The sequence below is a fragment of the Nestor notabilis genome, unplaced genomic scaffold (genome assembly GCF_000696875.1).
Source record: "Nestor notabilis isolate BGI_N333 unplaced genomic scaffold, ASM69687v1 scaffold3899, whole genome shotgun sequence".
Lineage (NCBI taxonomy): Eukaryota > Metazoa > Chordata > Aves > Psittaciformes > Psittacidae > Nestor > Nestor notabilis.
The window spans coordinates 46,340-64,930 of NW_009943967.1; the positions used below are offsets into that span (position 1 = coordinate 46,340).

The following is an 18,591-nucleotide window of genomic DNA, read 5'->3' on the forward strand; positions in this document are numbered from 1 at the left end:
GAACCACCAATCTACAGCAGTGGTCCAAAAAGCTGCCACATAAAATAACACCATTGGCCTCTAGGCAACATCTGTTTTAATTTTGTGTTTGTGGTAAGGGTTGCAGCTCTTGAACTTGTGTCTTTAAGCTTTTCCACAATCACTGAGACAGATTCTTTTCTAACATAGATATAAATGATGCAGAACTCCACCAAGGCAAGTTCTGGTGAAAAACTAGGGGTATTGGGTTTGCCACAGGTATCCCAGACTGGAGACCTGTCACTCTGCCAGATCCTTCGCAGGAAAGATCTTTTAGCCTTTTGCACAACTTAAGCTTTGCTCTAGAGTAAGTGTTAAGAGAGTTCTCAAATGCTGACAGTTTCTGACCTATTGACAAAAGGACTTACACATTCTAGGTTCTGAAGCACCCTCTCCCAAATGGCTAAAGCATTTTGTAAATAGGACAGAAGTTACAGCCTCTCCGGAACAAGCAGCACTGGCTTTCGTCCATCTATCTGTCCTCCACCTCCTCTGCTCTGTCTTTGGTAGTTTCCTGAGCTGCTGATGCCTTAGGATGTAGCAAGCTGATATTGGCTTAAGAAATACAGAAAGCACTGACCTTTGCAACTTGGGTTGGAAATCATGTTGTGCATTAGCTCTTGCTCTGTCTTTTGTTGAACTCCTTGTGTTGTACTGCTTGCTCCATACCCCTCTTTTGAGTGTTATTTTTCTCCCATGAGTGTACTTGTACAACCTGGAGATGTAGCAATGTGGGGCAAAAGTTTATGCTTACGGGTACTCCTTTTCCATTTTTGTTACGCTCTGATTAAACCCATCAAAATTAGATCAGGAGGTCATTTCAGCATGCCATATCCATTCTCATAGGCTTTGGTTTCATGATTTTCCATTGGTGACTGTTTTCAGCCCAATCCTTATTAATACTAGTTTCTCAGTGTATAGGATGCCTGTTGTCAGAGTAATTTTTCAGAAACAGTATTACTACCAGAGCTTTAAAACTCCTTGCTTTTTTAATGGGCCCACCATATGGCTGTATATTTGGGAACATTTTTTACAGCCTCTGTGTGGCAGGGAATGGGCCAAACTCAATTTTCGTTGAATATGGTGTAAATTTACAATGTTATGTAAGTTATATCCAATAACAACATGTGTGGCATTGGGTAACTTGTTTACGTGTTTTGAGAACTGTTTAAAAAACATTGTATGTTTAGTATAGTAAGTTTCAACTGCTCCTTTGGAGCCATAAATAGTTCTTTTAATCGCTTACTTTTTAAAATCCTACTGTCATCAGCTGAATTGGCCTATTTCAGGAATTCCCAAGTACATGGCTTTCCTTGTCTAGCAGGAATTAATGTTCATTTGACCTCCTTAAAACTATTAAAGGTTATACTTACATGAACATTAATTCTTTCTTTTGGGGATTTTTGGGATCACATTACTTTTTATAAGCTTTTCTTCATTTAGTGTATGAAAGCACTAAGAAGTAATTTGCGTAACACCCTAAGTTAAGTGTCTGTTTAAATTAACACTGTACTATACTGAAAAATCTTTCCCCTAAGACAAACTATAAAAACTTTTCTCTTAATTTTGCCATTCCAGCAAGATGGGTTTAAATAGATATAATTTTCAGACATTATCTTACCTACCTTCATTTGGTTTGATAGCATTTTAAAAAGCTGAATACATCCTGCATGGATGGAATTAAATTTAACTCCATTAGGTTAACACTCATTTCTCATTTCAGTTACCCAAGGACAAAATCAAGTATGTCAGGAAATTGGGGAAGTATTTCTCTGTGCCAGTTTGATCCCACCTATATACTGTGAACACAGTAGTATAATATGAAGTACACATAGTAGTTCAACACCAAGCTTGTATCTATTCAGATTGATCTGTGGCTTCTCTGCATTTTGTTCCAAGCATTTTGTTCTTCATTTCATGCTTAACCTTGTTTCTATTATGAAAGTTTATTTTAACTCTTTGAATGTAGAGATGAGAGTGAAAGTACTGTCAGGTTTTCCTGTAGCTGCTTTATAATTTATCACTGTAATGCAGTGAGCTGTGGTCTACCACATTTTTCTGTCAGGGTTCAGTAAAATGTATGCAGAATCACAGAATTATAGAGGTTTTTTAGCTTGCTTTATTTTAGTTTTAATATAATAAATAATTCTACTATCAGATCCCTTCTTTCCTCCTTTGCCAGGCATTTCAGGTAGTAGTCAGCAGTCATCTTTCATGTACCAGTTTTATGTTTGGACGGGTACTTGTCCATGACTTGCAGAGGCAGGGACATAGGCCTTCTGGTTTGTAAGTCTAGCTGAAGTTCCCTGTGAACTTCCTGGGTTACATTTATTGTACTTAGTGATGTCCTGAATCATCCAGTCCCTAACTGAGATACTTACTTTTTTTCAAATTCATCCTTTTTTTGCTGTTGTTGTTGATTCAAAGTATTTTGAACTAAAACAGCATAAACATTTGCATGTTTTGCAAGGAGTGATCACTGATGAATAGCAAGTGTGTAAAACTGGACTACAAGCACATAGCTGAACATTATTACCAATTAACCCAAACTGCATATCAGTGCATGTTTATACCCAGGCTGTGCTACCCAGAAACAGGAAATAATTTCCAAAGATGAAAGTGTTTGTTAGTTAGTTTGTTATTGTACTCTGGTTCTCATTTAATATGCATAAACATTATCCCACAGCTTCCGCATACATACACGTGGAAAACATATAGGAAGTGTCACTTGTGAAATGTGATTGATAGGAGTTAGTAAAGTTTTATAGTAAATATTAAAAAAAGTAATAATTACTCACTGGTAGAACGTATCTAGGGAATAGTGTTTGGGGGGGTTCCCCCATATTATTGATTGCTGACTGTTTCTTTAGCTTATATGATATATATACATTCTGGAAGAAGAAATAATATGTAAGGCAAATAAAATAGTTCTAGGAAGACTATATTGTTTTGCTTGACAATAAACATTTTAAAGAAAAACAGGTATGAACTAGGACCTTTTGCACACTGAAGTCAATTTTTGTTCCTCCTCGTCAAACTGACCTTTCTGCTTTCTTTATTGATTCTGTGCAGACTGTTTGAAAATGCAGACAATAAAACCAAGCTCACAGCATGTCTTTGCCAGTTGTCATGGCTATATGCTGACCTATGGAAATCATTGCAATTATCTTAAAAGACTAATTATAAAAAGTTAGAATACTGTAGGCAAATTCATACTGTAACTTATTGTTAAATTTGTCCATTTCCTGAATATTTCTTTGGTTTCTATTGTATTTAACTTAGGCAGCCTTAAACCTGTGAGGCTGAAATCTTTCACATGACTCATTTACTTTAAAATTAATCTCTTGGAAATTGGATGGGTTGTCTTTTGGCATAAGAGTAGGAAAAAGAAATGTCAGTACTCAGGACAAAAGGAGTAATGTAAAATGAAGCATAGCAGCAATAAATAGAGAGCTTACAAAAGTAGGAAGAAGGACTGAGCAGCAAAGAAAGTTGTGTTCTTTTTGGTCAGGAAGTGAGCGTTGGAGAGAGAACTGCAAGGTAGAACTATATTAGACCTTGACAAGGAAATTAAAACAAATAGAGAAGACTCTTTTGCCTTATAAATAAAAGAGGGAAAAGGGAAGAGGGGAGACTACTGTGAGAAGTGTGCACTCTCTCATTCTGCCTTTTACTTCCCTTTTTCTTTCTTTTTTAATAGTCATCTGCATTATCTATTTCTTTACCAGTGAAACACTGTCATTGCAACTGCAGTGCCTACTGTGTGCATTGCTCACCTTCCACCTGGGAGACCTTGCTGTCTGTAATTCCTATTGTACACAGAGTGAACCAGCCACAAAAGGCAGCTTTATTCAGCCCACACCCTTCTGGGCAGGCAGGGCTTGCCCAGGACAGGGGGCACAGCAAAGAGTTGTGTAGCCACTCCAGCAGTGAGGGGCCCAGTACTTATCCTCCCAAGCAGCAGATGGGTTCTCCCTGGTACTATGTATCTACCTCTTAGCATAAAAATGTCTGGTACATGCCGTGGGTAACCACTGACTTTTTCCATTTTGTATGAGTCCTTCATCTGAGCAAGAAAGCTCAAATTCTTGTGGGCAAGGCAACATCTTCTGCCATAAGAATAGTGTAATTGGAGGTATGCGTAGGGCCAAAAGGCAGGCAAGACGAAAGTAGCCCGGTCCCTAGTGTTAGCTAGTGACCCAAGTCAAAAGAAGGGCAGCAAAGGTTCCTAAACAAGGTAGTGTGCTGCTCAAGTCACAAACAGCTGGTCTTTACAACGGCTGGAAATCAAAGTGTTCAGCCTTTGTGGGTAGATTAATGAAAACAGTATTTTTGTTCTTGCAGTGATAGGCACCTCAGTACGGTATAGATAAACTTTTAAGGGAAAAAGAAACATTTAAATAAAATCTTGATTGCAGTAACTATAAGGCAACTTACTTCTCTTTTAGGAACCATACTTGCTGAGTATATGTTAGTTGAGGATCTCCTCAGGTGGATAGACAAGAATGAAAGGAAAAACAGTAATAAAAAGTCACATTTCAGTGTCTGTTGATTGTGTCATGCAGCTGCAACGGCATCATATTCACATCCTTGTTTGTCTTAGTGAATAATAAATAATGATCAAATGACATGGAGATGATAATGAAGAAATATCAGCTGATGTAGTTCTTCCTTAATCTTAGAACACTCTTCCATTTCTAGTATTTTGAATTTGTACTCTTCCTTTCTATATCCAGTTCCTTTTGAACAGTGCTAGTATGAATGCTCATGCTACATTTGTTTATATAATACACTTCTTTCAGAAGGTATTTTGTATACAATAAAATCATTCATTACACATACGTACTGATATAAACAAGAGTGTAAAACTGCAGTATAACAAAATAACAATCAGCATACATTGCATTCACAGAACTTTAGCCAGACCCTTTATGTATAAGTGAGAGGCATGGAAGTGAAGTACTTGCCTAAGCCACAAGCAGTCCAACATACACTATCCTTTGCACATGGATTTTCTGGCTCCCCATCCCTGCAGTTGGTGTGGATGGATTGCACCATAGAAATAGCCTACATTTTCTTTTTCCCCAGGAAATGAGTAAGGCAACTTATCAATCTTTCCCAGGATATGCAAACTGTGCATACACCTGCCTCACCACAGGAAGCAGTGAATGAATTCCTTGTTTTGCTTTGCTTGAATGCATGGCTTTTGCTTTCCCTATAAAATTGTCTTTATCTCAATGCATGAGTTTTCTCATATTTACCCTTCCAATTCTCTCCCCCATCCCAGTGGAGGGGAGTGAGCAAGAGGCCATGTGGTGTTTCATTGCTGGCTGGGTTTAAACCATGACAGGCTGATTAACTGACTTTTGGTTAATTGTTTTTTTCAACTGATGAGAAAGTACTCATTATCACAATATTCCTATTTCTCATAGTGAGAAAATGAGGAGAAAATGGGATGGAATTCATCTTTTTCCCTAATTTTGACCACTTCAAATTATGTAATTTTGCAGCAAGTTCAGTACTCAGCAAGTTTCTTTCATGTCCCTGTTTTTAGGTTGTGCTGTGGATGGTCATCCAACCCCAAACATCACGTGGCTTTACTCTGGTAAGCCACTCAGTCTGCAGCATCGCCTCCTGGCAGCAGGACGGATTCTTCAGATACTCAATGTTAGTGATGCTCTGGATGGTGAATTCAGCTGCCTTGCTCAGAATGAGGCCGGCTTGCTCACACAAAAAACGTCCCTGGCTGTACAAGGTAACTTAGCAGTTTCAGTGAAGCCCTGAGAAGCTCTTGCCATGGACTTCCCTGCTCTGCCTTTCTCACCTCATATTTCTGCTCTCTGAAGCCAGGACTGTCATATGCAGCACGAAATAGATGTTTGATATTTTACTGCTATGAATATAGATTTGCAGGACCACCAGGTACCTTAGAGTCTCTTAGGTTTTATTTTACCAAAATCATACCTGATATTTCTGGCCTGCTGAGCATAAACCCCACCATATTGATTCAAGCTATGCTTAAGCTTGTTGAGACTGGACAACGTTATTGTCCAGAAATTCAAGATAAAGATGTCATTATTTGAACACCTAAAATTAAAAAGCCTATGTGTTCATCTGCTAAAGTCACTGTTTCGCAGTCTTGTCTTGCTTGAAAACCTTTCACCTGGACAAATGCTGCAACTGTTATGTTTACCCTAGAAATAAGCTGAGGGTGATAAAGCCATAGAACAGAGCAGTGCAGATGGGTTGGAACAGAAAATGCAGCTTTCATGGCTCCAATTATCAGGGATGAAGGATGGTGAAGAATTTAACTTTTCCTTAAATTTTATTACCAAACTGTGTTGCAACTCCCTCGTACATCTTCATGATGGATGATCTGTATGATCTACCTGGTGAGAAACACACTGTTGTAAGATCACAGAATCACAGATACTGCTGGTAACTGCAATTAACCACATCTTCACTAAATCACACCCCTTTAAAACTATAGATGTAATGTCCTGCATCACTGGACTCTGGCTTCTCTTGACTGCTCTACCATGTCATTCACTTTCCATGCTTGATGCTTCTAAGCACCAAAAAATAGGAGCATTTTTTACATGAAAGACAGTGGACATAGGTAGCTCCCTTTCACATGAGTCCAAATATTTAATCCTGGAGATTACCTCTAGCTCTCTTTTCTAAGGGCTTCCTAATGGCAATTTTTGAGTGTTAACATGCCTCCTCCACACTTTTTGGCAGAATACCAGTGGTCAGTGGACAAGCTGATGGCTTGTTCAGCTTCCTGCGGCCACAAAGGCGTACAGCTGCCCCAGCTGAGGTGCTTACTAGATGGGGCCGAAGTCAACATATCCCACTGCAAAGAGAAGCCCAAGCCAGCCCTGCAGCCCATTGCATGCAACAGGAGAGACTGCCCTTCACGGTTTGTCTGTTTCATGTTAAAATGTCATACGTGCTTTTAAGATGTGCTTGAAGAGTTCTTTGAACTGTTTATGATGCCATTGCAGCCTCTCAGGTGTGGGTCTGGAGAAAAATCATGGCTAAAGGGAATGTACGAGTGCTTAACCTAACCACCTGGGAATTTGTAGGAACATTTGTGGAAAACTGACAGTACATGGTAGAAAGAGAGTTTACTCCTTCAGTAATTAGGTTAGAAAAAAACAGAGAAGCTATTGCCTACTCTTGATTAGCAAAGTTCACACCTTGAGTTGTCTTGGAAGATTCCAGCCTCAGCCTATGATGGATGTGAATATCATACCTATTCTGGACTGCATACATATGGGAATTGTATGGTCACATCTTTTTTGCGTTCCACCTAGCTTCATACCAGTTTATCCCAACAATATACCAGACAAGAAGCTAGATTTAGGAGCTATTCTGGGGCTTTATTCTGAGTTCTTATGTTGCCTGAACATCAATATGGGCAGGACTGTAGCTGCAGGTGTAAAGAATTTCCTTAGCAGACTGGAATGTCTTTTGTAAAATGGACATATCCCATAAGATCTAGTGGGCATGAAGCAGGGTCAGACTGAGTTTTGCCTCATTTTTTGGATTGCTAGCTTGTGGTTTCCTTGGGATTTTAACTCTCCACCCCTGTAGTCCCCTGGTTTTCAGTTACTGTTTAACACAATGGAGCCAGGACAGCATGAAAGACTTATGGCTACACTTTAGGTATTCCTTTGATGCTTCCCCTCCATGCAAAACATTTTCCTTCTTTGATACTCTTTGGTGCAAAGAAAAATACATCCTGAGTGCCTATTCAGAGAGTCAGTGTACTGTTATACTCCGTCCCTGTTAAAAATGTCCTCCTTCCACAATTCTATGGCTCCTTAGCTGAGATGTATAAACGTGCTTTTACATATTTTTCTGTTTTTTTACTCCCTCCTCTCCCTTAATTCCTCTGTAGATATGGTGTGTTTCAGTATACAAGCACTTAAAAGTAGTCAGGATCTCAGAAGAATTTCAGTACAACTTCTCTCATTCAACAATGATTTGGGGCTCGCATTAAAAAAGAATCTAAGCTAAGGCAAGGAAAGGCTAGGTAACCTGATGAAAAGTAAGTGGCCAGATTTACCACTCTTGCTGTGTCTTGAGTATACGGCAAGACTCCATTTTATTACCTTTAAAAATATATCCTACCCCTCTTTTCAGGCAAATTTTTTTTTAGCTGCCAACTGACTCATAAGATGGAAACCAAAAGAGATTTGATGAAATATGAAACACACTCATTAGCAGCAGTTTTCCTTGGTGACGGCAGTAAATTCCATGGGAATGGTTTATGTCTTTTTATACCGTCCCTGAACTGTAATGCAGCCCACGGTCCTCCCTCAGCTCCTGAGAAACTCGTGAGATGTAAGCTTGGAAATAAAAATTGATTGAAATGCAGAACAGAGCTTTATGAGGGATGTAGAAATTTCAGATTCCACTTCACCAAACTGCATGAAAAAAGCAGCAATGTTTTTGTTTTCCACATTGGGAATGTGTTTGTTTGTATACTTGTTTCTGTGACCGTGGGAGTTAATCACCTGCAGAAGACTGAGGAATAGCAATGGATGCCTCTCCATGGAATTGGAAACCACCTACTGCCTATTTTGTAAAGTGATCATAAACATTGCTGGTGAGAGATGTGACAGGCACTATTTTCCTCCTAATAACACACAAATCTTGTTGAATATCCTGAAACTTAACAACGCAAACTGGTGACTTGACCATAATACTCTTCAGGAAACTGAAGATCAGTTATTATTAATTAATCAGTTGCATCCTTCCTGTTCCTACCTACCACCTTCCTGTACTAACTTTATGAGTGTTTCACTTCATGATCCTTAAAGAGACAAAATGTGTTGTCCATCTTGGTAAGAGTTTGGACCTGGACTATTATTTTATGCTGTTACAGGCCTTTACTAGTTAGACCGGATAATTTTAAACCCCAGCACATAATGGTTCAGAGCCTTAGCCTCCAATGGCAAATGCATGGTCTGAGGTCAAGAAGAAAGAAGAAAGGTGTCCTTTGTCCCTTAGCTCGCTGTGCACCAGCCCCATCTCTGAGCAACCTTCAGGCTTTTCTGGATTATCCTAGCTGTCAGGGACATAACAGAGCAGGCAGATGCCAGCAGGACCCAGCACGCTTTTGGCTATTCTGTCAGAAGCAAGTTCAAAGTGGCCTGTGAGCTACTCCAACGACTTCACAGGCAGTTTTCCATGCTAGGGGGTGTAAATATGCTAGTCAGTGCTGGCGCTGTGACTGTAGCCTGTGGCGGAGGCCTCTGTGGCAGCCATGTCCACCTCCTGTACCTGGGCTAGGAATATATGGAGCCTTTACAAACAGCCTTAAGGGCTAGAAAATTAATTCTGGGCCCAAAGAGCCTTGAGAAAGACAGTGTAATTAAAAATGTGCTCTTTTCTCAGCGTTCATCCTCCAAGCACTTTTCAGTGACTACTATGGGAGGCTCAGGTACTCAGCACCTTGCAGGATTGCATCCTAAATGAACCAGCCATTGTTGCTTTTCTTTGGTCTAATACATAAAGATCTGTTGACATCAGTGATCCCTCAGATGGTGACATGTATCTGCTTCCTGACACATTTTCCTTTCTCTCACAGATGGATGGTAACGTCGTGGTCTTCTTGCACACGGAGCTGTGGTGGAGGCATCCAGATTCGGCGAGTGACATGTCAGCGCCTGACAGTGAAAGGCAACTCTGTCCCAGTGTCAAATGAGGCTTGTGCCCAGGTGTCGAAGCGCCCTGTGGACACACAGAACTGTAACAGGCAGCCCTGTGTTGAGTGGGTTGCCTCCTCCTGGGGCCAGGTAAGAGACAAGCCACGAGTCCAAGGACAGCCTTAATAGTGTGGGCTAGAAAAAGACAGAAAATGAGAGGAGTGATTTTGCACCCTGGTATCTTTAGCTTACAGTCTGCAGGCTTTTCAGGAGGCAATTAAGCTACTCAGCTCTTTCAACTCCATGTCTGATGCATGGCATGCTTGCATTTCTGTAGCTTGTCACGATCCCTAGAAGTGCTGCTTGTAAACAGGACTTTTACTGGAAACTGCTGTACCATCCCCAATGGAAAGGTTTGAAAGTCCTCTATATAGTGACAGGTGACACATCTGGGAAACAGCCTTCTCAAAGTCTTAATTTCCCTTATCACCTAGTGCGTGTGCTTCAGTTTTGGCTTGCAGGAGTCAGGACTGATGACTGTGATAGGTTAGGGGCAGGGGTTGTACATTAACCCAGTTTGGTAAAGCTGCTGATGTTGCCTAAGAATGCTAAAGAAGTGGGAACTTTCTTGATTTGCTTTATGATGAAAAGCAGAGTGGAGGGCTAACTGCATTTTCAGACTACTTCATGCTGTTTTGCAGATGTTCAGATTCTCTCCTTGCAGCTTCATACAATGATCAGATATTAAAAAGCTTCACTCCATAAGTACCAAATGTTCTAAGTATTTAGAGTTAAATAACTTTATTGTGGGAATCCACAGAAGAGTTATGTCTTTGTCTCTCTGAGAGCTATGAGATTTCCTGAAAAGACGCTTGTCAATATGTAATCAGTTATAACCTGGGACCAGTCATTACTATGTGCTTTCCTCCCTTTGCTCTCCACTCCATCTTGACTGAGCCATATGTGAAAGTTGATGAGTCCACTACAGTCCAAACTAAGTGATAGAAACTCACAGATTTCAGCCCAGAGATTTCCAGAATAGCGATTCACATGGGGGTATCACATTGGAGGGTGAATGAGAGACACGGTTAAATCCACAGAAGCCAGTTTTGCTTGAGATTAAAGCCAGATACCCATACTATTTAACGTCACTTCTGGTGAAAGAAATATTTTCAAAGGGAAGAAGAAAAGCAGTTTGACAAAGCCAAAGTAGTCATACATCTAATTGAAATGATGAGTCAGGTAAAGGTATAGAAGCAGGACTTCTTGCCATGCAAGAAGAGGGTAAGAAATAATTACCCAGACTAATAACTGTAAGTCTCGACATACATCGAGCTATCATGAAACATTTTGCCTCCTTTTCTAATAAGCATGTGTAAGTAAGTTTGAAAACAATGGCAAATGCTATGTCATTTTATTAGAGATTAGAGTAATATGATAGTTTGTTATTAATAACCACATGCATTCTATATTTGTTTGGGCTAATATGCACAACACATTGCACTGCATCAGGATCTTTTACAATATTTGTATTAAGAAGTGTCTTCAGCTAGTAGAATTTGTTATGTTCTCTATGTCAAAACAGCTTCATTTAACTCTTGCCTGTGTATACTGGAAATTTTTCCCATGAAAAGTGAATGAGTTATTGTATTACATTTATGAGTAAAGCTTGGAATTACCATTTTATATGAAAGAAGCAAATTTTTTCATTCCGTATGGAATTCCAGGTAAAGGCCTGGATTATCCTTGCAAAAAGCTAGTTACATCACCTTTATTTTGTAGGTTATTATGGGCTAAATTGTTTCACATGACAGCACACTCAGGTGAGACAGAGAGGTCTGAATTAATTTTCTAGACCTAACCTCTGTGCATTGTAATATAATATTTCTTCTTCCTATCTTAAAAAAAAACAAAAAAAATCAAGTCCCAAATGATTCTATACAGCTAGTCTCCAAGCCAGAAGACTGTTACTTAACTACAGTTAGGAACGTATCACTGACTCAATGGATCAATGACCTTCTTGTAGTATCACAGGTTGCGGTTTCTCAGGTACTGACCAACTTCCCCAAGTCACAGAGAAAATAAATGGACTACCTACCCTACCCCCCCAATTAATTCCTCTCCTTCATTTAATGTCAGTGGCATTTTGAGCTCTGCTATGTAATCCCACCGTGTTTTACAACTAGTGACTCGGGGTTGCTGGTGATGAAGGATGCTAGCCTCTGCAGATACAACAGAAGTGCTCTACATACTCCAATGATAGACATTTCCATCGACCTTGTTCAATGAGGGGGTTGATGGGGAGCAATTGGAAATCTGTCAGTAACTGCTTCTCTCTCCCAGTTGTCAGGGAGGGAAGAAACAGCGGCAGAAAGGGAGTGTTATGTGAGCAGTGCATATGAAGTAGGGCTCCCACTTACAGGGAGCACAGAGGGAAGAGGGATGAGTCAGCAGCCCTCCCCTGGCAAAAATTCCTCCCTCACACTGAAGTCCCTTTCTTCAACCCTTAAATCTGTTCTTGAATATCATTTCCAGACACACAGGGGAAAAGAAAAAAAAAAAAACACCACCACAACTTTTTCCTAACAGTTGATATAATTTTAAAAGGACACAAATACGTGCTTCATACCTATAGCTAATTATCATTTAACTGAAGGAGAGGATTAGACAGTTAAACAGTAACATGTGCTTGGTAAGCTTGAATAGGTTAGGGTAACCTCAGTACTGTAGCAAGCTTGCGGATCTGCTGTGTTTGTCATGCTTGCTGCTTTTGTTCATTGTCTTGCAATGCTTTAAATTATTAAATGGAGTGGAATATAGTCTTGGTTCAATGTATTCCTAGTTATTAACTATTTGCCCATAAATCATGATAGTACAAGCTGCAAAATGCACAATAAAAGGAATGCATTGAGATTTCCTATATGAATCATAGCCTCTTGGCTGATGACATGGAAGTATTTTATTTGTCCTAACAGATGTATTTAAGATTGAATTATTGAAAAAGAGAGGTAATGAATCTACAGAGCAGATCTAGAAATGCAATTTTAATGCTGCTGGAGGATAATGAGGTAGGGCAGAAGATGACTGGGTGCTCAGCTTTCAATGCCTGCAGAGCTGCAGTAAGTGTTCCAAAGCTCAACGGCAGTATGCAATTTATTTCGCAAGCAGTCTCACAAAAGGGGGACATGTCCTGCCTTTTACCTCCCTTAAGTGATTTTTCTGTTTTCTTAGTGTAAAGGGCCTTGCATTGGACCACGACTGGCTGTACAGCACAGACAGGTATTTTGCCAGACCAAAGATGGGACTTCTGTGTCATCTGATCAGTGCAGTGCCTTACCAAGGTAGGACAGGAATGCAATATGTCTGAAACCACTATCCTTCGCAGAGATGTTAAATGGACTAGTGACTTACTTGGCAAGTTTTGGGTTTCTCTTATGGAACAAAGAGGTCATGCTGCAACCATACAGTTACATTGTACAAATCTTACCAGGCTTAACCCTAGGCTTCACCGTTTGTTCTTACGAGCCCCAGCAATAAAACACTTATTGGCCAGCAACAGGAAAGTCTTCTAGGCATGCTAAATCCTGACTGAAAGGCTGTGCTATGTCTTCTTAAGCTGCCAGTCTTCTTCTCATTTCTTTATACACTCTAACTGGGGGGAAAAAAGGGACTCCACAGCTTTTGTTTTCCTGCAGATAAACTCCCCAGTCAACATTGTAAAGACATTTTTACATGTAAATCATGCCTGATCGTGACTGAAAATTAATATAATTGGCTCTTTAGCTCCCAGTCATGTATTTTCATTATCTGTGGGAATTAAGTATGCCTTATGCGTCAACTGTGAGACTGTGTAGAAGGGAAAAAGAGGGTTTCAGAGAACTGGTTTTATTTCCAATGGTGGCAAAGCCATAAAAAGGTTACAAAGGCATGCTGGGTCTTACTGATCACCACTTCACTCATTACTTCTTCTCAGTGGACCCCTTGTTTGGCACTTCATGGAGAGGACATTTTGGCCAAATCCTTAAACAGTCCAGGTGGTCATTTAACTCCAGTAGTGCTATTTTAGTGCATGCCTGCTGAAGGTGTGGTCCTTTACTGCAGTTGTAAACTGCCTTTCAGTGTGCTAGAGTTACCCTCACTTCACCATGTGAAGACCTGACCCATACAGTGCTCTGAGTGAATTATTTTTGGGATAGGCAAGGCTTGCTGTCCCCAGAGCTTGCATGACCCGTGGAGTGGTGTGCATTTGCTCCCTGAGCAGCATGGTGACAGGCCATCTTCTCTCTCCCTGCCCATAGGCCATTGAGCACCCAGAACTGCTGGACTGATCTCTGTGGTGTGCATTGGAGGGTCAGCCTGTGGACTGTCTGCACAGCTCCATGTGGAAACTACGGCTTCCAGTCCCGGCACGTCGACTGCGTGCACATCCGCACCAACAAGCCTGTGCTGGAGCATCACTGCTCTTGGAGGCCACGGCCAGCCAACTGGCAGCGCTGCAACATCACACCCTGTGAAAACGGTACTTTGCTGAGAGGAGGGGAGCCAGTGCGGCACCAAGGGGAGGAAAGAAGGCAGAGCCATCTCTCAGAAATACAGCACTGGGCATTATAGCTGGGCATTCTGGGGTACCTCCAGCCCAAACATGTGCAAAATGCAGTGTCCAAAACTCAGCACCCAGCGGGGAATGGTGCCTACTGTGGTTTGTTAGTGATAGTGTTAGTGCTGGGATTACATCCCCTTGCTAATACTGTCTAAAATGGCTGATGCACTCTTAACTTTCCATTGACAGTACAGACAGAAAGAAATGCACAAATCGCAAACAGACTGCTGGCTAGAGCTAAAATACAGTGAGTCTAAATCCAATGGCTAGGTTGACGATGGGAATTCCTGGAGTTGAGGCTGCTTGCTTTCAGGTGACAGGCAACTAACTGGGCCTGCCGAAAGACTAGATAAGTTACAAATATGTTTTTAAAAGCAAAAAAGGAGAGATGATGTGCCCCTTTGGAAGTTATGCCCCGCTATGGCAGTGTCTGCTTGGGAAAGACCAGACAACACAAGTTTAAATTGCTATTTTCTCATTTGCCATGGCTCCCACTTCACTGGCTGATTTTGTTGGGCAGATTCCATCCTCGAGAATGCAAGCCATTTCCTGTGCAGTCATCACAGAAGTAGCAGCAGAACCCACCTGTGCTTGCCTGCAGCCACACCAACTCTTGAGGCTCCATCTCAGTAGAGACAAAGCAGACTCCACAGGTCCAGACATGTGAGCTGAGTTTGGGGTGCGCTAATGGAAGTGGAAGGGCTAAGGGAGCTTACAAGTACCAAACAAGACCCTTGCTGTCCCTGCAGCCCCTTCCTGCTATATATAAATGTCCTGTGATGATCCCCTTTCCAGCCTTAGCATGGGAAATGGGACTCCCTCAGGCAACAACACTCACAAGGTCTCGCAGGGATGCTGGACAGTTTTCCAATCTGGAGTGACAAAGCAGGAGTCTGTGGGCCTCCAAAATTGTCAAAATAGTACCAGGACCAAACTCCTAGGGGAGCTCAAAAAGTGTCTTAACATCCTTACCCCAAGCTGTGCTCTGGAATGCACTTGTGACAAACACAATACAACACCTGTTCAGCTGAGGTAACAGTCACACACGCTGTCTCTTCAAGTGCAAAAGGTTGGCCAAAGTGCCTCTGAGCTACTCTGTTAAATTGAGTTTCCAGTTTTATTTACTGCGTCATCTCTGGTATAACAATTCTTCTGAAACTCCTAAAGCCTCCCTAAAATGTTGGTGGGTGACAAACTGACAGTGTTGGAGCAGCCTCAGAAGTCCTCTCCCCAGTCCCTGAAAGCAAAAGCTCCCACCACGTTTGCCTTTGAGCCTTTGGACGCTTGAAGTCCTGCTCAGCAAGTGAAATTCATGCTCATAGGGAAACCTCTCAACACAAAGCTGTCTAGGTTCCCCTCTTGGCCACCCCAGGAAATGTTTTCAGGTAAGAAATCTTTCTTTTATTTGTTTCATCAACATTTCTCCTTTCTGTTTCCCCTTCGGCAGTGGAGTGCAGAGACACCACAAGGTACTGTGAGAAAGTGAAACAGCTCAAACTCTGCCAACTCACCCAGTTCAAGTCACGTTGCTGTGGAACTTGTGGAAAAGCTTGAAGACAAAAGTAGTGGAAATGGAGGAACAAGGGGATCACAGACTTTGCTTCGATGACGCAAGGACTTTTAAAGAAAGTATAGATGGAATGGAATTCTTTTTTTCATTTTATTTATTTATTTCCCTAAAAGAAAGAAAAAAGGAAAAAAAAAAAAAAAGAAAAGAAAACCTTTTACCAAATCATTGTTGACAAGTTTTCCCTTCTGTGAATCTGGGAAATCCTGCAGCAAAACATGATCATGAGGGTAAACCACAAAGAGTCAGTGAGTCCCACGCCACCAGCAGTGGGCCTGAGAGGAGTGGGACTACCCCATAATCCATGTAGATGCCTTACATTAGCAGACAGTTGGGGAAATGGATCAGAGTAAAACCATCACATTGAACCACCACAATATGAATCAAATATCCAAACAGCTTGACAGGTCTTGGGCTACTGTAGGAAAAAAAGTAGGAAAAAAAAGGCAAAACTAAACATTCAGCTATGTGGTATATAGATACTTCATCTATCTTAGATGACTTTGAGAATACAAGCATATGATTTTGCTTTATAAATCTGTTACAGACGAGATCAGATTCCTTTTTCTCATTCTAAATCCCTCTCTCCTTCTCATGCCAGGCCTTCAAACTTTTTCAGTGGGAGATCCTGGTATCTTTGAGGATCTGGTGCCTGGGGAAGTTGAAAACGGTGTGTAATGTGAGCCTGAAGTACACCAGGTGGTGCTTGTGAGGGGGGATTAGGGATAGGAGGGTTGCCTTCAGCGCAGAGGTGAGGTAATGGTGATAATTATAGGAGATAAAGTATGATCTGCTATTGACAGACTGTAGCACAAACCTGAAAATGCTGTCCTGTAGAGAGTACAGGCAGGAAAACCAGAAATTGTCTGTGGTAACAGGAGCTACTTGGCATACTGCGTCCTACTAATACTTACTTGAAAAGAGAGGAGTACTAATTCCCAGAGTTCAGATGCTTCCAAACCTCGGGTTTTGGAAAGGAACTTGAGGAAGTGTGTTTTCCTATCCTGCTAACATGAATTTCTCTCTCCTGGCAGACAAGCAAGCAGTAGGAAAGAAGGAGAAAAGAGATGTATTCTGATGTCTTGCAGTTATTCCTGCTCAGTAGAAACAGAACAGATTCAGTATCAGGCCTAGAGGACTAACACAAGTACTTTTTAACAAACTTGCTTCTCTCCAATTGCCTTCCACAACAAAACAGGTGCTATAAAGCCGCACATTTTAAAGCCCATGTGTAACACTCTGCAGATACAATCTAAAAAGTGAGGCTCAAACATCAAATCCACAGCATGACTTTGCATGCTGTCTGTAAGTCTTTCCCCTGGCCAACTGCAGCAGTTACTCAACCAGTGATGTACTTCATGCTTTTATTTCTTGGGCACTCTCTGCTCTGCTCAGAATAGGGCCCTAAAATTAGAGGATATCTGCAAAGTACAGCATTTGAGCATTGTGAAACTTTACAGGAGAGCTATTTGGACCTGACGACGTTGGTACAAGACCACCTCTAAATTAAAGGCTTAATTAAAGGTCTCTCCTGTCACCCTCAATGGGGCTCATGCCTTGTGGTACATTAATGAAATGGTGTTTGAGTACTGCTGTGTTACAGCTTCCATGACGTAGATTTTTCAGCAAAGCTGGGAGTCTATTTTGAGGTCAGTGCGAGGTTCATGACATTAAACTGTCTGAAGTTGGGTTACTTCAAAACACATCTGGCAGTGAATGTTTTTATTACAAATGGGTCTTCAAGAAATAGTGTTGCTAAGCATCAGTGTAACTTGTTATTTAATAAAAGAAGAATGTCTTTCTATGTATGTAAATGTATATCTTTTCTGTATATTTATTAGGATTTCTTGTATAAAAAGTGCAATATTAATAATTGTACATTATTTTGTCCAGATAAAACTATTTGGGTTTTTTTCTTTTAAATCTCCCCAGAATTTTGTTCCTCTATAATCAACAGTAATAGTGTACTTCTCTTAATTTTAATAGCACATGCATTTAATTGGGGATCTGCTTCACTGTGCACAGAGTGCTTTATAAACTATGACATGAGGGAGGGATGATGCTTTTAACTTGTGAAATAATAGTTATGCATGGAATGAAGGACAGTTCCTTAATAACAATAGTAACAATGATGATGATGATGTGGATGTTTCTAGTACAGTAGTCAACAAAAAGCAGTACAGGGAAGTATTTTCATTTGTTTAATAGCAAAACATATTCAGATGCTCACATTTTGAATAGTAGCTGGGTAATAGCTCACAGGATGAACACAAAGGATGCAGAGGGGCCATTATGTTGTCTCTGCACAGTGTAGATTTATTTACGTGTCTGTCCTCTTAATTGTGACTTGGCAGCATCTCCGTAAAGATTGCTGAGTATTTTATGAAAGGATGCTTTCCTTCTCTAAAAAAAAAAAAACCAAAACCACAAACTTGTATTTATATAACTTTTTGTACAAGTAATGCAAGTTACTTATTTAACTACTGCTGTCTGACGTGTTGTTTATTAATCTTAAAAACAAAAGCCAAACAAAGTAGCAAAGCTGTTGGAGTACTCTGTCCTTATACTGTATTATGATAACAGCACACAGCTGTTACATGAAGTGCAAATGATCTACCTGCCTTGGGGAAAGAGGATGTCTTAACTTGTTTTTAAAAGTCTCCAGCCATTAAGATTCTGCATCCTGTCTTACATATCTGTTTTAATTCTTCATTTGTCTTGCTTTATTCTTCTTTGCTAATATCTTG

General features: G+C 40.7%; 1 protein-coding gene across 1 annotated transcript in view; it reads left to right on the forward strand.

Annotated features, from left to right (window-relative positions):
- Window positions 1-15,959, forward strand: part of LOC104411709 (ADAMTS-like protein 1) — a gene marked incomplete at its 5' end in the record, with an annotated part of 55,479 nt that extends 39,520 nt beyond the window's left edge. The window contains 6 exons of the mRNA XM_010022199.1: window positions 5,573-5,773; window positions 6,760-6,940; window positions 9,620-9,827; window positions 12,909-13,018; window positions 13,976-14,196; window positions 15,725-15,959. Coding sequence (XP_010020501.1) covers window positions 5,573-5,773; window positions 6,760-6,940; window positions 9,620-9,827; window positions 12,909-13,018; window positions 13,976-14,196; window positions 15,725-15,831 — 1,028 coding nt within the window. The remainder of the gene's footprint in view (window positions 1-5,572; window positions 5,774-6,759; window positions 6,941-9,619; window positions 9,828-12,908; window positions 13,019-13,975; window positions 14,197-15,724) is intronic.
- Between the last annotated feature and the right edge of the window lie 2,632 nt (window positions 15,960-18,591).